Source organism: Gallinula chloropus (genome assembly GCF_964237585.1).
Source record: "Gallinula chloropus genome assembly, chromosome: 2".
In the NCBI taxonomy this organism is placed as follows: domain Eukaryota; kingdom Metazoa; phylum Chordata; class Aves; order Gruiformes; family Rallidae; genus Gallinula; species Gallinula chloropus.
Window position 1 is genome coordinate 108,744,247 of NC_140086.1, and position 20,148 is coordinate 108,764,394.

At 38.1% G+C, this 20,148-nt stretch overlaps 1 protein-coding gene across 1 annotated transcript in view; it reads right to left on the reverse strand.

The window, feature by feature from the left end:
- The window catches only part of POU6F2 (POU class 6 homeobox 2), a gene marked incomplete at its 5' end in the record, with an annotated part of 311,507 nt that extends 292,165 nt beyond the window's left edge, over positions 1 to 19,342 (reverse strand). Inside the window, one exon of the mRNA XM_084279767.1 lies at positions 19,238 to 19,342. Coding sequence (XP_084135893.1) covers positions 19,238 to 19,342 — 105 coding nt within the window. The remainder of the gene's footprint in view (positions 1 to 19,237) is intronic.
- Positions 19,343 to 20,148: the final 806 nt, after the last annotated feature.

Below are 20,148 nucleotides of genomic sequence, written 5' to 3' on the forward strand. Positions count from 1 at the left end.
ACTTCAGCAGGGCTTCTCCCATACCAGCTGGGGTCAAAAATATTGAGACTAAAACATTATTAAAGCAGATCCATTTGAGCCTAAAAATTTGAAGCTTGCTGCCATAGCAACTTCTAATTATCACAGGGTCCTAATGTACAAATTCCAAGAAAATGTGTGTATTGATACTAAATTTTACACAAAACTTTGAAATGCTGTATTGACAATCATCAGAAATGGGATACTTATTGAACAAGGATCTTGTGTTGAATGTCACTTCTGAAGCAGCAAATGGTAAAACAGACATACTGCCACAAAGCAGAAGGGTTCTTTAGACCAGTAAGAATGAACATATATCTCCAGGTTTCAGAGCAGTTAAAAAATAACTTCCTTCACAGTATACTGGGTATTAGTCAATACATAGTTTTTTGAAGGTAGAAATTTCTCCATAATCTTAGCTCATCAAGATCCTTTAGAGGAGATTTGGAGTTGTTCTGTTCCCAGCACAGGCCTGCTCCACCTGTAACTACCACAAATTCTCTATGCGGTATCAGTAAATTAATAAATCCCTGTTGACTTCAGTGAAGCCAGGATGTTCACCCTTTATTTCCACAGACTTTTGTAAGCAAGCTTAACAGAGTTTGTAACTTGACAGTACAGTAGAGTTGGATAAATGCCCTGTGTTTTATTTATACAAGGAAGTTTCCATTATGGCATTCTTCAGGCAGCAAGGTAGTGTTTGCTGCTGCTTCTCTGCAGTCGGTTTATACTACCTAAAGCCTCACACATTATTTGCAGAAAGGTAAAAACAGAAGAGCTTTGGAACATGGGACAACTCAGACAAACAAAACAGTCCCTCATTAGCAAGGTAATGTTCTTAACTGCAGAGGCAGAACCCTGCTAAAACAATGATTAATTCTTTACCCTGGGATATGTCCAAAGCATATTGAATCTTGCCACAAACTCAGATAGATTTTTGGATTAGGCCCTAATTAGTATTTTACGCTTGGTCTGACTGTGCTCTTGATAAAGCAATATTGATAGCAGCATGTTTAGCAACAGTGTCAGAACCACGTCCGTGCATGCAGCCTGCGTTTTGAACAAGGTCCTGTATTAAAGAAAGTCAACAGGAGTAAATTTGCATGACATTTTATATTTTAGCTCTATCATTCCTTTGATACAGGAACAGAGTGGGCTATTTTATCAGGTTTTGCTAGGAATCTGCAAATACAAAGTGATTGAATACCTGTTGTGACCTACAGAAAGAAGGGACATGAAGTGAGCCCAGTACACCTCAGCTCTACCTACTGATGCTGTTACCCACCTAAAGTGGACCTGCAATACTGGGAAAGCACATGATGGAAAAAGAGTCTCCTAGACTGGAAAGAACACCTGATAGAAACAGAACAGTAAGGCGTAAGGATTGTCATAGGTGCTTTGGAAGCAAAACAGCACTCCATATTTTTAAGCACACATTAACATCTGTTATCTGTTCTCTAAATGAAAAACGTGATTAAAAGGCAGCATGCACAAGCACAGCTGCAGAGCTACTTCTCCCCTCCCCTTTTTGGCCTATGGAAACGTCCCTCAGAGCACCGCTGATCCCCTGCCCAAGCTCCATGCTGGAATTGGTGCACTCCTTTAAACGCCACTGTTAACACCTTCTCTACTTCCACACACAGACACACTGACAAGTAAAATCACTAGGCTCAACTATATATTTTTCTTTGGAGATAGCTGAAAGGCTCAGGAGCGAGAGCACATTGCGTTTGTAAAACACTTTGGAATACATAAGTACACTAAAGAGAGATTCTTTAAGAAAGATGCAGATGCACTGACATAATATTATCCAAGAATAAAACCCTTTGATGTAGAAGTCCTCTATGAGCACAGAACGAAAAAGCAGTCATACTGAATGCTAATTGTTGTAAGTCCAACACACCTTACATTGGGAAGAGAGCTTGTTAGCAGCACTGTAATGCAATGCTTGAAAGCAGCGCGACAAAGGATAGATTCTCAAAATAACTCAAATTTTTTTGCCTGACTGTGATTCTGCTTAGCCTAACAGGAATTTTGCAAGTGGTACTATGACAGTTGAAGTGAGAGTATGCATCTGTAAGCCTTTGCTTTCTCATTTTTGCTGCTTAAATGTTAAAGCCTTCATCAAGCTGTTGAGAAAAAGAACCCAATATGAAAAAAGCATGAAACCCCTACCTGGTAGAATAATTATTCCTCTGTTCCTCCTTTTAAGAGCAGCTTTCAGAGTTCACTACTAGTGTTCAACATTTTTATAACAGATACATCTTTCCTCTCTGAAGAGAGGATTTCCACCTATCAAAAAATTCTGTGAAACTGTGGTTGGTTTGTGGGGTTTTTTTAATTTTAGCCTGTAAACAATAACCCATGGGAAAAGTCAGACGCTACCAAACCACAGAAAAGCCTAATGCTTTTTCCAAATTTGAACTACGTTCTGCAGAACAGGCTACACCTTTATCATGGATCTCTCTCTAATCTGTGTTTCGTAACTCTGGTTTAGGAAGCAACTCACAAAGAAGTTATCTTTTAACGATGGATGCTGAATTTCCTGAGCCACCTTTTACGTCAGCCTGCAGCTGCTCATAGACTGCCTGAACTCTACATGCAATTAGCTTTCCCCAACAGAACTTGGACAATTCAACTATCACATTTTCTCCAGCATTCCCCCTGCATCTAGTACACAGAACCTTACCTGCAAAATTAAAACTCAGCAATACTATGATCATGATTAATCTACTTTTACCGCCTTTCAACTTTGAAGAAATCTGCAAAGAATTCCAATCATTTTACCTTACATTTTCACTCACTGCAGATAGCAAACAGACATACTGTGTACAACACAACATAAAATAACTAAGGAGTTTTGTAAAGCTTGGAGAAATGAGTTTTCTTTTATGTCTTATTGTTATTTGTATTTTACTAGGAACTGTCTAGGTAAGTGGATACCTGCACCATTTTAATACCTGGGCCTTCACAAAACGTCTGCTGTAACAAGGTAGAATTTTTCAGTTGAAATTCAGTAGCATCCCTTCTGAACTTACACAGTTTTTAAATTAGTCCAGCACAACATTTTCAATGAAAACATAGCACAAATTCTTACCCTCTTACAGTTAACAGAATCTTTGCTGATTATTTCATGCAAACTAGGAGACATTCCACAATCCAATAATAAACAACCAACACTTGTCACTACAGCAATTATATTTAGATGAGGTGTTCATCAGGAACACCCTCAAGACATGGCATGGCACTGGTACTTAGCCTGCATTTGTGTGCCTGTATACCCTATCAGCTACACAGACAGCAGTTTCAGCACCCTCTTGGCTGGGCTGAGCACCAGCTACCTAGCAACTATGCTTTGCCCCTTCTAAGAGCACTCACATGCAGAGAACATTTATGCACCCGTTCTGCTCCCTCAGCCCACCTTCCTTCACTCCATGCAAGCTTTCCCCTCAAAAACAAACAAACAAAAAATTTAAATTGGTCTTCAATTCAGGCTGAACATGAATCAGGGCCTTGGGTTTCAGAGGCCCAGAATACTGAGGCACTGTACCACATAGAGAAAGCCCTACCTCAGCCTTTTCTTTATAGAGCAGGAAACATAACCCAGAAGCTGTCCTGGTGTCCAGCTACTCACAGCTCCCTCCCAGGGCAATACCAGGCCTTAACTGCCCTGAGCAGCCACATCTGGCATCTCGCCCACCCTGCCCACAGCCCCATTCAGCCCAGTGATACCACAGTTGTGCCAGCCTCCAACTCCCCACAGCCCTGCCACAGGCCCCATGACCTGGCACGGCCTCTTACCTGGCTGCTGCCTGGAATGGTGGCCTGGACTCTGCCAGTTGCTGTTCTGGTCCCTGTCCCACTCAGGAGCTGAAGGGGCAGACCCCTGGCTGGTGAGGCCAGGTCCTGCTCTGCAGGCCTCATGGAGGTGACTCCCTCACACCCATCAGTGGAAAACTGTCTCCTAATTTCTACTCCAGCTGAGGTAAATAAATGCCCTTGTGTATCCAGCAGATGTCCTCTATTGCCATTTGCATCTTCTACACAAATTTAAAAGGACCAAGACACTAAAAGAGAAATGGCACAGTTAAAACTCTGGGCCTAAAATTTTTACAGTGTAAGAATTAAAGAAGTTGAAGCACACACTGGCAAAACTGGAAGTGTTATGGAAAAAATCATTTTCACCATAAATTTTTCTGTGTATTTCATGACTCATTCCTTGCTGTATTGCATGATGCAATTACATGTCTTATGTATGCCACCCTTGTGCTAAAAAGCCAAATTTTGAGTGTACCCAACTGACATCTGCCCATAGCAGCCTTCCCTGAGCACAGGGACACTGATGTAGGACTATAGCAGCAAGTGATTCAGTAGTACAGATACCAGTGTGAGCTTGCATGTGAAACCCATTCTTGTCAGATCATTTGCAAAAAGTACTATTTTAGCAAAACTTAACCAAGTAATACTTATTCTCTTTCTCTAGCCTGAAGATGAGACATTTACCAGATTAAAGCATGACAGGGGTAGTAAAACACGTATATACCTTCTCCTTCTAGCCTTACTCATGCTGGAGATGCAGACAGTGTCCAAGGTGTCATTTCCCAAGCAGAAGTTGATCTGAAGCAGAAGGCTAATGACCAAAATACAAGGTATCTTTTAGAAAAGAAATTTCAAAAGGATTGTTAAATCCTATTGGTGGGGGTGGGTGGATTGGTACAACAGCCAGCAATGCCTCTGCTAACAGAACAGCTCTGGACTTATGTCACCTTTAAGGACAGCTCCATTGATTTGTTCTTGGTTTAGTAATCTTTATCTGAAACACTGAAGGCCTCGATTTGCCACAAAACAATTCCTATGCCAATACACCTTCCACTATGGCATAAAAATACAGTTTAAGAGATTAAGGTGCTAAACGTTTTGCAAAGTATCAATAAAGAACAGAAAGGTGACAAGATCAAACTCTGGTTTTACACTTCTCTCAAGTGTTACTGCACCACTACACCAAGCATGCTTTGCTGACAGATGGTAAAATGGTTCCTTGAAATGGCACCTGAGCAGATGGTGAATGGATAAAGGTGAAGTGATAGGATATATGATTGAATGATACAGGGTAACACTGGATAGATTAATACAGATATAGCTTAAGAATGGATGCTGTTTTACTATCCTCAGTGTTACTCTTCCATGCGGCTTTCTGCCATGGCCTAATCCTGGCTACTAGTCCTAATCTTTCATCCTCCATGAGTCCTTATAACCACTGATTGAATTTATGAAACTGTTGCAAACTATGAAATTTTCATCCTTACTAAAACACCTTTTCTTTAGCTGCCATGCCCTTCCATGCTGCATCTCTCCCTTTCTTCTAACCCTGCCTTTTTTCACACCCCCATGTTGGCAATTACTCCTTTCCCTTTGCACGTCACTCTGCCCCACATAAGTGGTTTATACTAGGTACCTATTCCCAGTTCTCCTTCAGTATGATGGCATGCTCTTACTAAATCATACATTAGATTATAGTCGCAATTGTAAATAATGCTGAAGAAAAGCTAAATAAGTTTTAGAAAATTATCCCCTCCCATCAGAGATAAAATTGGCATAGTATAGGAATTAAAGTGACTTCAAGCTGCTGAAAGTAGCAATTATATCCGTTCAAAGGATAATCCAATGTTGTTTCTCTGTAGTAACCTGAAGCTTTTACTTTGCAGTAAAGGAACTCTATTTGACACTTGAAGTAAAAAAGCACTTGGATTTGCAATGCTTCCATTTTTAACATTGTAAATAACTAATTGAGGCTGTGGGGAATTAAGAGCCAAGTATCACCTATTATAGAGGTTTCATGTGTCTACTTTGCACAAAGACCAGTGGCTATATATATCAAAAAATCTATATGCCAGTAGCTGTTCTACCAAAACTACTGGATAACTTGATATGTTTTATCTGTTGGAAATAGTAATGGGAAGACATCTGGGATATTTTTCATTCAAAATGAAAATTCAACTATGTTAGAACCTTTAATCCAAATTTCCTATGAAAAAGAGACAAAAAAAGTCTGTATGTCTTAGTTTGGCCTTTTACTTGCAGAAGAGTTTGAGTGCTCAATTTAAAGTTACTTTTTCTTTAAAAATTTTCATTTTTTTAATCTTTAAAAATTATGCAATCCAAAATCACACAAATATTTAAAACCAAATAAGACTTTTCTGGAACTTGGAACATACGTGTGTGTGTTTATACCTGTATATGTGTGTGTGTATGTAGATGTGCGTAGATGCATACATAAACATTCTGCAGCTTCTAGGAAGGGGAAAAAAGTCATGTATCAAATATAAAATTCAGAAAGAAGTATAATAAAGTATTATCTATATTGTTAAATACTATTATGGAAACACAGACAGGGGTGTTGAAGTGTAGAAGTAACGCTAAAGGAACCAAATCTGTGTGACATATGTAGTTGTTTACATAATTAAAGTGTCTATTATTATACATATTTACAAGGAAAACAAATTATGCCTGTGCAAATACTTAATTTTAATTATATGGCTTAACAATACAAATAATGTTTTTCACGTTTTGCATGTGTAGCTTCATATTTTTTAAAGGAAAATTGAGATATTTTGCCAGTGGAGTTTGCCAGGGAAACTTGCCCCACAGGTTTTTGATTTCTGGCCTTATGGAATCATAGAATGGTTTGGGTTGGAAGAGACCTCAAAGATCAACCCAGTCCCACACACAACACCCCCCCTCTAGCAGGTGGCCCAAAGCCCCATCCAACTTGGCCTTGAACACTGCCAGGGAGGCAACAGCCATAACCTTTCTGGGAAACCTGTGCCAGTGTCACCACCCTTGCAGTAAATAATTTCTTCCTAATGTGTAATCTAAATCTACCCTGCTCTAGTTTAAACCCATTACCCTTGTTCTATCACTACATTCCCTGATAAAGTACACCTAGCCAGGTCCAGACCTCCCAGCTTGCCCAGACACAAGGCAAGTCCTCTTCTCTACTGCCCCTGACAGTTCCCAACCTCCCTTGAACCCACTCTCCCCTCAGGCTCCTACATTTCCCCATCATCCCTCACCATTCTCTAGTCCTGGCTGACTACTTTTGCACTTGTCATTTCAATCTGTAACTATATCTTCCCTGACTTTTGTCCTCTCTTCCTTTGAATAACACCTTGTCTTTCTCCATCTCTCCCAAAAGGTGGTTACTGAGTACCTAGAAGAGTGAGGATCCCTGGTGCCACCACCACCATTTTCCAAGATGGGCCAAAGTAGAACCTAAGGGTGGACAGAAATAATCTGTTATCCCTAAAAGAAGGAAGGAGGTATGGTCTTAGCTTGGAACAAGATGCATTTTGCTGCAAGGAAAACTTCGTAATAGTGCACACTAAGGCAGGGATGATTAAATTCAATGAATAGCATGAGGATACAGTGGAATTTGTGCTGCTGGAGTTTTCCAGGAGGCATTTAGACAAATACTGGTCAGATATGACTCAGACAAGCCGATCCTATGTGCAGGTGACTCTGAGCTTCCGTTCGCACCTTTATTTTCTGTGAATCTTCAGGGGATGTAGCTGTTTAGAGTCACCAACATTTCTCAAAGGCTTAGAACATAATCAAAAATGGGTGGATTGTTGCGGGGTACCAGAAGAGACATCTGAGACACAATGTTCCAACTCCTCAGATTAAAGGTTTTGCTCTTAAATATGGGGTGTCTTTAAAATGGGAAAAACAATCACACATTTCCCTATCCTCCTCATGAACCACTGAAGTATTTTGGCTGAAATTGTCTTAAAAAATATTCAGGGAGAGGTAGCCAACCAGGTGGAAATGCTAACAGCAGCAAAGGTCTTAAGATAGGAAATACTGGACTACTTCAGTTATAGAAGGTTCCACAGACCTTGCCAATATTTCTCCCTTGGGCTGTCACAACATGGGGAAACAAAGAGAAAAATATCTCACAACCTTCACAGAATCCCTTAAGCCTCCTATGTACCTGCTTAAAAGGGATTATGAAATAAAATGGAGTAGGAAGCTTCTCAAAATTTCAAAGAAAACTCTTGAGTCAACCCCAAAATTGTTATTTCAGTATTTTTTCCCATGTCTGGTCTGACTAAATTTTAAGATGCTTACCATTAACATAACAGTCATTCTTTGTTTTGCTGCATCTCTCTTTGTTTGCTGTTTTTATTTACCCTTTGACTTGGAGTTGAAGAATTCATCTGACACTATGACGCATAGGAGGAAATTTAACTGACATTAATTCCTATGAATTTAATTTGGTTTCTTTTTCACTAGTCTCAGGGTACTAACTGAAGAATGCTCTAGAAACACAGATCTTTGCCAGATCTAACAGAGAGCAACACTGCAGCACATGGGGTTAAAAAAAAATAAATAGATTAAGCCTTTTGTTTTAAAGCATGGTCATTTTAAAGCTGTAAAGCACTTGATGGATTGAGAAAGCAGCCTTTCTTTTGTTTTTGTTGTGTTGTCAGGTACTGAGTACTGAGGTTTTAACTAGTGCTCACTTCCCTCCCTTTCATGTTTTCATTACTGCCAGCAGAAGTGTGGATGGTGGACAGTAAAACAGAATTTGGTCCTTTCACCTTGTCTTTCTTTCAATTCAGAATGGATGTTAATGAACACCTAGTTGTAGCTAAACAAGGCTTACTGCTTCCTCTCTTCCTTCAGTCTGATTTCCACCTATTCCTTTTCATTTTCCATCTGAAGAAAATGGAAATTACAGTCCATCTATTTGGGCCTGATTCCCATTTATACTACGGTGGTTTTCTACCATTCTGGAAGTATAAAAGAGCTTTGAAGTGCACGTAAATAAGTTACTCTTACACCCATTTTACAGCTGTTTTGTCCTGCCAGAGGGTACAAAGAGGTCTCAGTGTAAAGTAGAATCAGGCTACTATCTCCAGGGGCTAAGCTGCTCAAAAAAGAAAAATAACCAAACAAGCATTAGAAAAAGGAAACAATAAAAGGGAATTTTTAGTAAGATTCTTTTTTTTCAGATGCCAAGTTCAGTCATGGTTTCTCAAGAATTAAGGGAAATTACATGAGAATTTTTTGCAGTTCGCTTTGCAGGACTGTTTGGGGGAAAAAACCCCAACAAAAAACCAAAACAACAAACAGACTAGTTTGGATACAGTATAATTAATATGAGTCAGGGCATGGAGAACACTGGAGTTAGTTTTAGCTTCCTCTTTTGCTTTTTGTGGCTTGCTGGTTACCTTGGGCATCACATCACACAGTTAATAATTAACCAAGCATTGTAGACTTCACTGGTGAATTTGCTCATGTAAGGACTTCTGAATCTGATGGAACAAGCTTGAAAGCTACTACTGATCATGTTTACCCAAATGTAACTCTGCTCAGCTCCAGAGAGTTACTTGTGATGCACCCTGGTAAACAGCAGATCAAAGAGACCCCAAGAACACATTCTGAACATACTCATTTTTAACATCTGTTTGAGGTTTGGCCTGTTTTATTTTCTTAGGGAAATACAAGGCTACACTGCAATTTTTTTTTAATTTAGAGAGTAACCGAAATTCACCTGCATACCCCAAGGAATGCCTGTGGTATCAGAAAGCCATGAAATCATGATACCAAAGAGATAAAAAAAAGAAAAAAATAAAAATCTCTACACACCAGCCAGATTAAAAGCACAGATCCTTGTGCAGTTCTTAATTCAATAAAATGCTGTGGTGCTTCATGGTCAGAAGGAAATACTCCTTTGGCAGCATGTGTTTCCACTCTGTCCTTCATGAAAGAGTCAAAGGGTATTTTACAATCCAATCCAATGCTGGATATAACCTTTTAAATAAATAAACTACGGTTTAAGGATTTAGAAAGCACTAGATCAAAGAATGTAATCTTTGAGATCTAATAACTACGGTGATGGGTCCAGCATAAGGACATGAGCAGAATGGAACAAAGGCTTGCTGAATATCCACACTGCTTCTTGGGTTAAAATTCATTACACTGTCACTCTAAATCCCTAGTTAGGGGGCAACCCTCAATTTCTCCTCTTGCTAAGAATTCAGCATGAACTTAAAAAATAAACAGAAACCAATATATTCAGTGGAAGAAACACCAATCTGCAGCCTCTTTTTTGTTGTTGTTGTTTGACAATTCAAATCCAGGTCTAACTTTCCAAAAACCTGATAATGAGCCCATTGCTCATTTATGCAAGACTTCAGATGCAGCCTCCAGGCTGCACCACTACTGCCCCTTCCCTCCATCCACCAGATTCCTACTCTCCAGGATTAACTGCAAGGAGTTGGAGAACTGGCTTTTTTTTTTTTCTTTTTCTTACAGCTGTACATTCATCCCTGGATGTATTTAAAAGATGGGTACACGAGGTGCTTAGGGATATGGTTTAGTTGTGGGCAGGTAAGGTTGGACTTGATGATCTTAATGGTCTTTTCCAACCCAGTCATTCTATGATTCTGTATCTGTTGCCCATTGAGGCTAGGAATGATCCAAACCTTTAGTGTCATATAGTCTAATGCACAATACGGTGCACCAAAATAAAAACAAAGAGAAATAACTGTGTTCAGTCATCACAAACCTTCCCGTGCTGTTTTAGAGCGCTCCAGTTTCTCTTCTGTCAGGCTTTGAAATTGTGATCCTTGCTCACAAACTTTCACATACAGGTTTTCTACATCAGTTAGAAGCCCAAGTGGGTGGTGAATACTACATCCAAATTTCTGGAAAAGTCTTCTTACCTTTCTTCATTTCCCACCATGGGCGTTACAACACACAAACCATCACTTCTGCCTACTGTTCAACCAGCATCTTGTCAAATCTGGCTGCAAGATTAAGCTTTCCCAATTCTGAATTCAATATTGCAACCCTAAGGATATAAGAACCAAGCTGGAACATTTTGTTTTTGGAGTTGTTTTTTCTCCTCTTAGTGTACAAAATTGTTTCAGTTCTGAGATCACAGTTTGCTCTGACTTTAATGATGTATCACCATGAATAACACTGAGTTTTATGTTCTCTGCTATATTTGTCCACATTGGAAGCCACTTTTACATATGCCACAATTTACAACCTTTCCTCCAAAAGACTCAGAGCTTCTTGTTTGCAGATATTCTTTCTGCTTTGTATAATCCATTTGAAGAATGTGCAGCACGTTTTGTACACAGAAAGGGATGGGCACAGTGAAAGGAAAGAAAGACTTACTGCCAGGAATCCTGCGATACCCAGTTGTTTCTTAGAGCAGCATAGTTGGCCTTTATTCCAGATTATTTTATTTCACTTTAAACAGACCAATTTACAGGGGAAAACTCATAAATTTTCCCTCATTAACAATGTCTGAGCAGGAGAGAAAAAAAATTGGTGTGCTTCAGGGCCTTATCCTTCCCTCACAAAAACCTGAAAATGTTTAGAACTTGCTAGAACAGAGTCCTAGAGTCCTACCTAACAAAGCTGGTGGGAAGTCCAGGACTCGAAGCATTCAACCCTTGGCAGCTTCTAGTTCCAGTGACAACAGCTATACCCATAAAAACAGTATCTCAGAAGTGCCAGACTTAAACAGTATCAGTTATTTGCATCTTTTGCCCATTTTTATTTTTAAAGCTGGATTCAGTAACAATCAGGCTTAGTTCTTTATTGTTATAAATTAAAAAAAAATACTCACAGCCTTCAGTGTGTTATAAATTATTAAATGGAAGATGATGCTAGTTTGCCATTGATAAAAGGCAATGTGATTTTAAGTCATAAGCTTGAGATAAGGATATGAAATGGTGTAGTTATTAATATTGTTGCTTCGGTCTTAGTTCTATGCTGAAATTTATTATTTTTTTTTAACTTTTCTTTTTTCCTCTGGAGAAAGGATGACTTCCAGAAATCGGCTAAAGCCTCCACCTTTTAAAAAATATAACATTTTTTTATTCCAGTAAAACTCCTCCATACTTCACTGCACATGAAACATGAGCAAAGCTCAAGTGAAAGCCAAGTTAGAGTTTCACAAGTTGGCTCAGTAAGTGGAAAAGCAGCTAGAGATGTAAACAGTTTAGTGAAAAGGACAATGTTCTGATACAGAATTATCTCTTGTAATATATCTAACAGCAGCTGTTCCATAATACTATTAACACGACTTGCACTAATCTGCTCAAAAATCTCTGTTATTTTCTATTGCTTGAAAGTTGTTTAGCAGGGGGTGACTGAAAAACCAGTTTTGCCTTTTACTGTTGCCCTTAAACAATTTCCTTTTTGGAAGTGCCATTACACAGCTGGATTGTGTCTTCTAAACACACGAGTGAGATCCGTGAAAACGCTAGAAACTAGTAAAATAAAGATTACTTTATGCTATTTCAGTTACTGATTTCATCAAGTTCTAATATTTTCTTTTTCTTTTGCTTAAGGATCCATTTCATTTACAATGCCTTTCCCCATCTGTGGATTCAAAGTCCCATCCTGGAAAGAGTTATGTAAGGGAATAGATAATTTTTAGCAAGTAGCTTAGGTGACACTCTCTGGAAGTATCACAGGATCAAAAATTACTCTTGCAAGTAAGAATCTGTAGCACCGCTACTGGATTTCTTTTACAGCAAGGTGGTACAAGGAAGCCCATCAAGACAAGACAGACAAGAAAAGCTGTCAGTGTCCTACCCTGTAAATACTCATTCACATGAGCAAAGGGCATAGGACAGCTGCGCAACTACATCAGGGAGCAAGATCTGCTTCTTATCTGAAACACACTGGCTGCCTCAAGTTCAGGTGCACACACCACTGTTAATGGCATCGATTGCTGTTATATCAGTACAAGGAATGTGATGCATAAGAGTTCCTTGGACCTAGTTTTGCTCTAACACACTGTGGCATATACAAAATGTTCCACTCAGAAAGAGACAGGTTTATTAATAACTACAAAATATGTTCTAAACAGCTTAAGCAAATTTAATTTCGATTATTTACCATGTCAGGATGGCTTGGAATAATGAATTTTGTGTGTCCCATGCTCCCCCTCCTTTTTTTAAAAAACCAAAAACCGCCAAGCCACCTTTTTCCCACTACCCCTTTTGAAAATGGCTAGAAATTTAGAACAGTCTCTTGATCTTCAAAATTTTCTTTTGATCTAACAGTTAGATAAAGCTCTCCTATGGAACACCATCACCAGTCAACAGAGAAATCAGCAGCAAATATCAACAACTAATCTTTCTCCTTTGAAGAAATAGTCCTACATATCACAAAGGTTTCAAAGCCAGTGATAAAACAAAAACCCTGAAGCTATAGTCCATTTACCTGTAGCCCTGACATCCTCAAGAAATAAAAGCGTTCAAGAGCCTTGAGTTACTATCTTTAATCCTAATAGTCACTTCTAATTATAAAAGGAGTTTAAGCTGCAATTATTTAGCTAGCATTTAAACCAGGCTTTGTTATATTCATTAGCAATGACAGTTACTCAATAGGCAAGTTGGATCGGATCCTGCAAAGTGTTACTTATGTGAGGAGTCTCGTTGAGTTCAGGACTGTACTGCACACCTGAAGGTTTAGCAGCTGCAGACTTCTTAAACAGGCTTAAGTTATTTGCTGACCAAACTTCTCAGTACACATTTAAGTCCTGTTAAGATTAATGAGAGATACACACACATCCATTCAGAACTGACTGACCTGAGGTTCTTCCTGCCATTTTTACAATTTCAGGGTCAAAAACAGCATTACAAGCAAATGCCACCGAGTGATGTAAATCATAGGAAAAAAAAAAAAAGAGAATATTTTGCCAAGTCCTCATCTAATTTGAAAATGTTATATACAGTTTGTCTTCGATTATCCTTTTTTTTCCCCCCATTTGAGTTGCAGTTCAAATCAGAGAAGAAAAAATAAAAGTCTTGTTACAGTTACAGGTCAGTGCAAGATAAGAGGCTCAACACAGTCACTTCTATGCACCGTGCGTACAAAAGTGGCCCAGATTGGTATTTAGTTTATCCGTCTCAAATCTAAGAAACACCACAGAGGTACTTGAATATAAATGCATTGCCAAAAGATAAAAATCTACATCACTGGAAGAGTGTCGCTTGCCCAGCAATTTAAAGGTCATCTGACATACTTTATTTTTCTCCTACAATTAGAATAATAGTGAATATACACAGAGTGTAAATCGCAGCTTTTTTTAAGATTTGGCCTCTTAATTGGCTCGACTCACAAACCAACACATGAGACAGCACAGCAGCACAGAATGGAAGAAAATTTAGAAATTCAGTAAGAAAAAATTACTAAAGGTGTTTTTAGAGAGCTGATTTCAATTAAAACCCGATTTTGGTGTGAAAAGACAAAAAATCTTTACACATGAATGTAAATGATAGAAATCCATCTTTTCTGCTGTAAAAACAAAAGTCCACAGAGAAATGCATTCTTTTGCTGGAATCCAGGCCTAGGACCAAAGAATTTACATATTTTAAATTAACAAGATCCAAACTCCTCTACAACAAATATTTATACTGTAAAATATTACAGCCACATTCCTGCATCTCCTTACAATAATAATTCTTAAGGAAACAATATACCAGGGAGTGTATAAAACAGTGGATTTCTGTAGAGATGGAACGCTTCATTATCAGAGAACCAGCTTGTTCATAAATATTAAAAAATATGGTTTTGAAGTTTTTCAAACATGATTCTTATTGTTTACACTGTCTCTCTACTACTGAAAACAACAATCAGTATGTACCTGTCCATAAGTCTTTCTCTCTCAATCTCCAACTGCAGAAAAAACTCCTGGTGACTGTTAAGGACAATGTCTGTGCAGGACATACACTAAGCAGACGAGGGGACAAGTAGCCTGACCTTACTTATGCAAGTAGTCATGCTTACAATGATAGGTCTAATTCTTTCTAACGAGAACAGCATTTGTCCCAAACTGTAGACAAATGGGCACAATTCCTTGCAGTATTATAAAAGTAGGTTGTAAATTTATGTATAAGATCATTCTTTTCTGTTTATAAGTACGTCTTTGTATTAGATTAGAGATAGAAACAGGTATTCCAAGAGAGAAAGACCTTCCCTAGTACTACAAGAAGAATCACTTAAAAGATTGCTCAAGACAAACTAGTATTATATTTTCAATCTTTATTTGGTAAAAATTAAATTCCTGGATATGGGTCGACCTGCACTATAAAACAACACTGAGAACAGATCAAACTTTTAAGAAGTGATGCATGAGTTATGGAAATGAATGGCTTCTCAAAAACGTTTATCCTCCTGCTCTACTGTTAATTGTGAGGGTAAAAAAAACAACCCCAAAAGCAAAATAAAGCAACAAGCTAAAGCACAGAACAGGAAGACCCACCTTGGCTGCAGCAATGTATCAGTCTCATAAATTTGGCTTCAGAGCAGAACTCTCTATGGGAAAAGAGCACATGTTTACCCTTGCATAAATAGCCTTTACTAGATGATTAGATCACACAGAGGATACCATTGAAATAGAGAAAATAAACACGATTAACATGTGGAAGGAGAACTCAAACACAGCAGTAACTGCAAACTCCTGCTTATTTGAAGAAGAATGTTACCTAATTTACTTCCTCTCAGTTTACAGAGATGTGATTTAAGCTGCACACCACCACCCCCAGCCCCCCTTTTCTGGTTCAGTTATATTTGCAAGAACCAGTGAACACAGAAATGTGCAGCCAGCCCGGGCCCTCAGGCCGGTGGATCAAGATGGCAGGCTGGCCTGGGCTCCCCCAGGGATAGCAGAGCCAGAAGGGTGATTGGACACAGTGACCTGTCTGCATGAGATGAGACAAAAACAGGAGGGCTGTAATGCTGATGAACTAACCTGTCACTCACAAGCTCAGGTCTGAAGAAAAAAAAAAAAAGAAAAAAGAAAAGGGGGGGGAAGTGAAAGGTACAGAATAGATTTTAGAAAGCATACAAGGTACAGAAAATACAGTATAATTGGAATAATTAGATGACGCATTTAAGTACCTGTTCATTTAGATGGGCTCGAGATATACAAGGAATATTGCAGAGGAATCCAGCTAATAGTTTATATGAGAGCAAAACACATTTGAAGAAATAATGGGTATTATGGTTCAGTGTGCAAGGAAGGATGCTACAGACTATTGCTGTCAGGGATCGGGGTTTCATTCCAAACACTCCAGTTATGAATCAAAATCACAATGAGCAATGAGCTTCTAGATCTTGACACACTAGGCAAGGAGGTTGTTCTTCAGAGTACTCGGCTAATTTAATTGCTTGCTTGGGGGAGGAAAAAATCCAGAGGGAAAGTATACAAGCAATTCCACACCTTGGAGCCAGTACACCCAGGTGCTAGGTAATGGTGGGGATTGTAGCACTCTGCCTACCATTGCCATCACCAGTGGGAGCTACTATGGACACTGGTGCTTGGAGACAGGTGAAATAAAAAAAAAAATTAAAAAAAATATAAAAAAGTGGAAAATGCATTTAATGATGAACAGGCACTTGGAGTCGACAATGCCTTTAAATCAGCATGGTCCTGCTATTACTTTCCTGTCATACACAGACTAGCGTTTGAACTACAAATAACTGCTACTGTTTCTGATCTCAGTGGAACAGAGATATACATGTATAGTTTGGATTTTTAATTAGGCAAGTTCACACTCCATTAGCAGTGAACAAAACTGAATTTAAAGCTACATCTGCAGAATTAGTCAAAACAAAATTTAGTTCTCCTCACAGCTGGAGAAAAATACAATTTTGAACTAAAAGGGCCAAATGATAAACATTTAAGTTTTTGTTTTCAGAGGTTTGAAAGTTAACGAGTACTCTTAAGAACTTTTTCTAAAAGAATAGTGTCAGGAAATGAATGTTTCTTCTAAAAATATACATATACTGAATATGCAAATCTCTACTATTTATCAATACTAAATATAGACTTACAGCATGGAAAGATTTTATAGCAAAGGCTTTGTCTTTTGATAGTTATTTTCTCTTATCCAATGAATATTAGATTCCATAGAAAAAGTCTATTTCTATTTTCAGCAACATATGGTAATTACACTGATTGCTCTGTGCTTCCCAAGTTTTCAATAACTTTTATTATACAACTAGAAAATACATCATCTTAATATGAAAAAAAAATTTTCTCTATCTTCATATGTAGCTAATAACAACCAAATACCAGATGATTAAACAAAACAAACATTTTATGGTTTTATGAACACATTTGCATGTGCACACTTACACGTAAGGTATGTAGTATGTATGCACACACACAGATCTAACAGCAACAAAAAAAAAAGAAGCTTCAAACACCTAACAGATCAAGTTGCACAGTAATAATATCCATAAATTCTAACATAAAAAACCCAAGGAAGTTAGTCACCTAAAATAGCGAAATGTATTTGCCTTTGAAGAACGTGCCCTTGTATTGATATTTAGGAAATGAAATACACTAACATACAATATAAACATTTTTCCAGACATCCACTGAACTTTTTTTTTTTATTTATGAAATATGCAAGATTACACACAGAGAAAAAACCCTGTTCCTGCCCCTTCCGGCCTCAAAAACACTTTCTGAGAGCTATCAGGCTTTAAACATAAAACAGCTAATTTACACTTATACATTCCAATGCAAAAGTTACGTTAAAGAGATATTACAAGCTCTGAGATTTATCAGGGTTTCAGGGTACATTTTCTGTCAAGTGTACTTGCTCAAAACCTTGCCATTTTATCTGCCTTAGAATCACTAAATGTATTTCTCTAAGACTGAACAAGTTTACACAAAAAGGTAATTAACCAGCTCCAAAACATGTATTTTCAGACAACGTAATACTGGCAAACGTGCCCCACTTTTTAGGTATAAGCCAGCCTAATAGAAAACTGTTAATGTTTAGGGGACTTTTAATAAAAAATGTATCTTCTATACTTAAAATATTTAAAGCAATAAAAGTCTGTGGTAAACATGATATTACATATTTGACATTTTCCTCTCAGAAATGCATTACTGTGTACGATGGTATTAATAAACCATGTGCTTTGAGGGACTTTCATGCTTTGCCATAATTTAGTTGAAAACAGTGTGTAGGATGCGTATTTTTCCACCATTGTATCAACATATAGGAAACACAAATACTATGTCATCACCCCAGCAGCATGCATTCACTACACTGGAAACATATGCAAAAAACCCCACAAACTTTTGAGAGCTCAAAATACCCTTTCCCAGAGACTGATTTACAAGTCAGTGGTTAATAAGAGAGTGTTGAGCACTTAAAATTTTGTTAGAAAAACAAACACCCTCATCCAACTCCAGCTGCATTCATAGGGAGACAGCCCTCCCTGTAAAACAGGACAAAATAATTTAATTTCTTTCCCCACTTCAGGTTATTATTTGAAGCAGATGAAAAAGACAATGATTCTTCTCTCCTCCGGCTAAAGCTAGAAACAGCACGGTTAAAACACACACATAAAAACTACAGACTTATCCGAAATCACAAAACAGAAAGAGAAGGACTCACTGACCCATTTGGAAGACAAAGACGACAAAACGGAAAAGCTCTAAAAATCAGCTTGTGAGGCCTTTGAGAGATATTCTTCTGGCATTTCATCACAGCAGCCCCAGACCAGTTCACTTCCCTGGATACAGGGAGGGAGAACTAAATAGAGCTGTTTATTAAAGCTGTTGTGCTGGATTGCATTAGGAAACACGAGCAGACCACCTGGACCTTTCAGATTGTGGCAGTGTTTAATTTGCAGGCTGCCCCTCTGCAGCAGCAAAGACTACTACATTTACCAGGCTCAATCACACATTATCTGGGTTAGGAGTAAAAGAAGAAAAACAAGAAAAAGAAAAAGAGAAAAAAAATTTAAAAATCCACAGCCTGTAGTACAGGAATATAGTCAACATAGAAATAATGAACAGCATTAGAAATAGAAAGCAACTCCCCAGCAAACATAGCACTTTCAGCTCTTCTACTTCAGCACATTTAAACAAAATACAGCAGTAAATTAATTAATAGATTGATTTGGCAAAACTCAGCCTAAATTATAAACTGGGTTTATTAGCAGAAAAAGCATGGTATTTTAGGTTTAACTAGTGATTCCCTGGCCAGATTATTGTGGTTCTTTTGCCTTTCTCACTTTCAGTACTACGCTCGCTGGTAGCTGAAGATACAGATAGAAAGATGGTACTGTAAATATGAATTATGTGAATCATATGGTTAGACCCTTGTGGAAAAAAAAAAAAAATAAAAGGGGAGTTGAGAAATGGCTGACTCCATACCTGACCAATTACAGCTTGCATGGTCCCTGTGTCCTGCTGAGCTGAAAGATCGCAATCCATCATATGTAGTCTTTGAAAAGGAGAATGGGGGTTTCTGGCATGCATCTGTCAATCAACTTCTGCACTCCCAACCATCACCAAAAGCAAGGGAAAAAAAGTCAAGCTGCTCCACCAAATAGAATGAAACAGTCATGTGACCTTCAGCACACTCACACACATACATACTTCCATAGAATGTATGAATTTTCTGCAGATATGAAATGACATTGACAAATATCCAATACCAAGTAAATAAAGTGAGACAAACAGCTACTCACCAAAGACAAAACACTTGCTGTAATCTTCAGCCTAAAGATTTAATAAATCTAAAAGGTATTTAAAACGGAGGCTTTTCTTTTGAGCCTAAACTTTTCAGATAAGGTGATACAATTTTATATATGCAGACAGTGGTCAGAACTTTAACCCCTCGCGTCCTCTCGCAGCCTCTATTTTTTATTACCCTTTTTGTACTTTGTGGCTGTTTGACTTCCTGGGTTTTTTTTTTTCTATTTTTAATTTTTTTTTTTACGTTTCTTTTGTGTCAGAATGAAGAGGCTTGTGCTGCCTTCTTTGGATGTGCACAAATTATGAGAACTTGTTCGAAGGAAATTACAAACAGGAAAAAAAGGAGCAGGGGCTGAGAAACCCGTGTCTCTACTCACATGCCAAAATGTGTCTCACTGCTTTACTCCACCAGAAGTCAAATGATTTCTTTATTGGAAATATATATGTAAGTATTAGTTTATGCAAGCTGTGATGAGCACTCAAAATATAAAATATTCAGACTATGTAAATCCTACTTACAGAATCCTTTCCATTTTGAAGGTTAGCAGAGTTTTGGTTCATTCACTGCTCCACTGAACTGACATAAA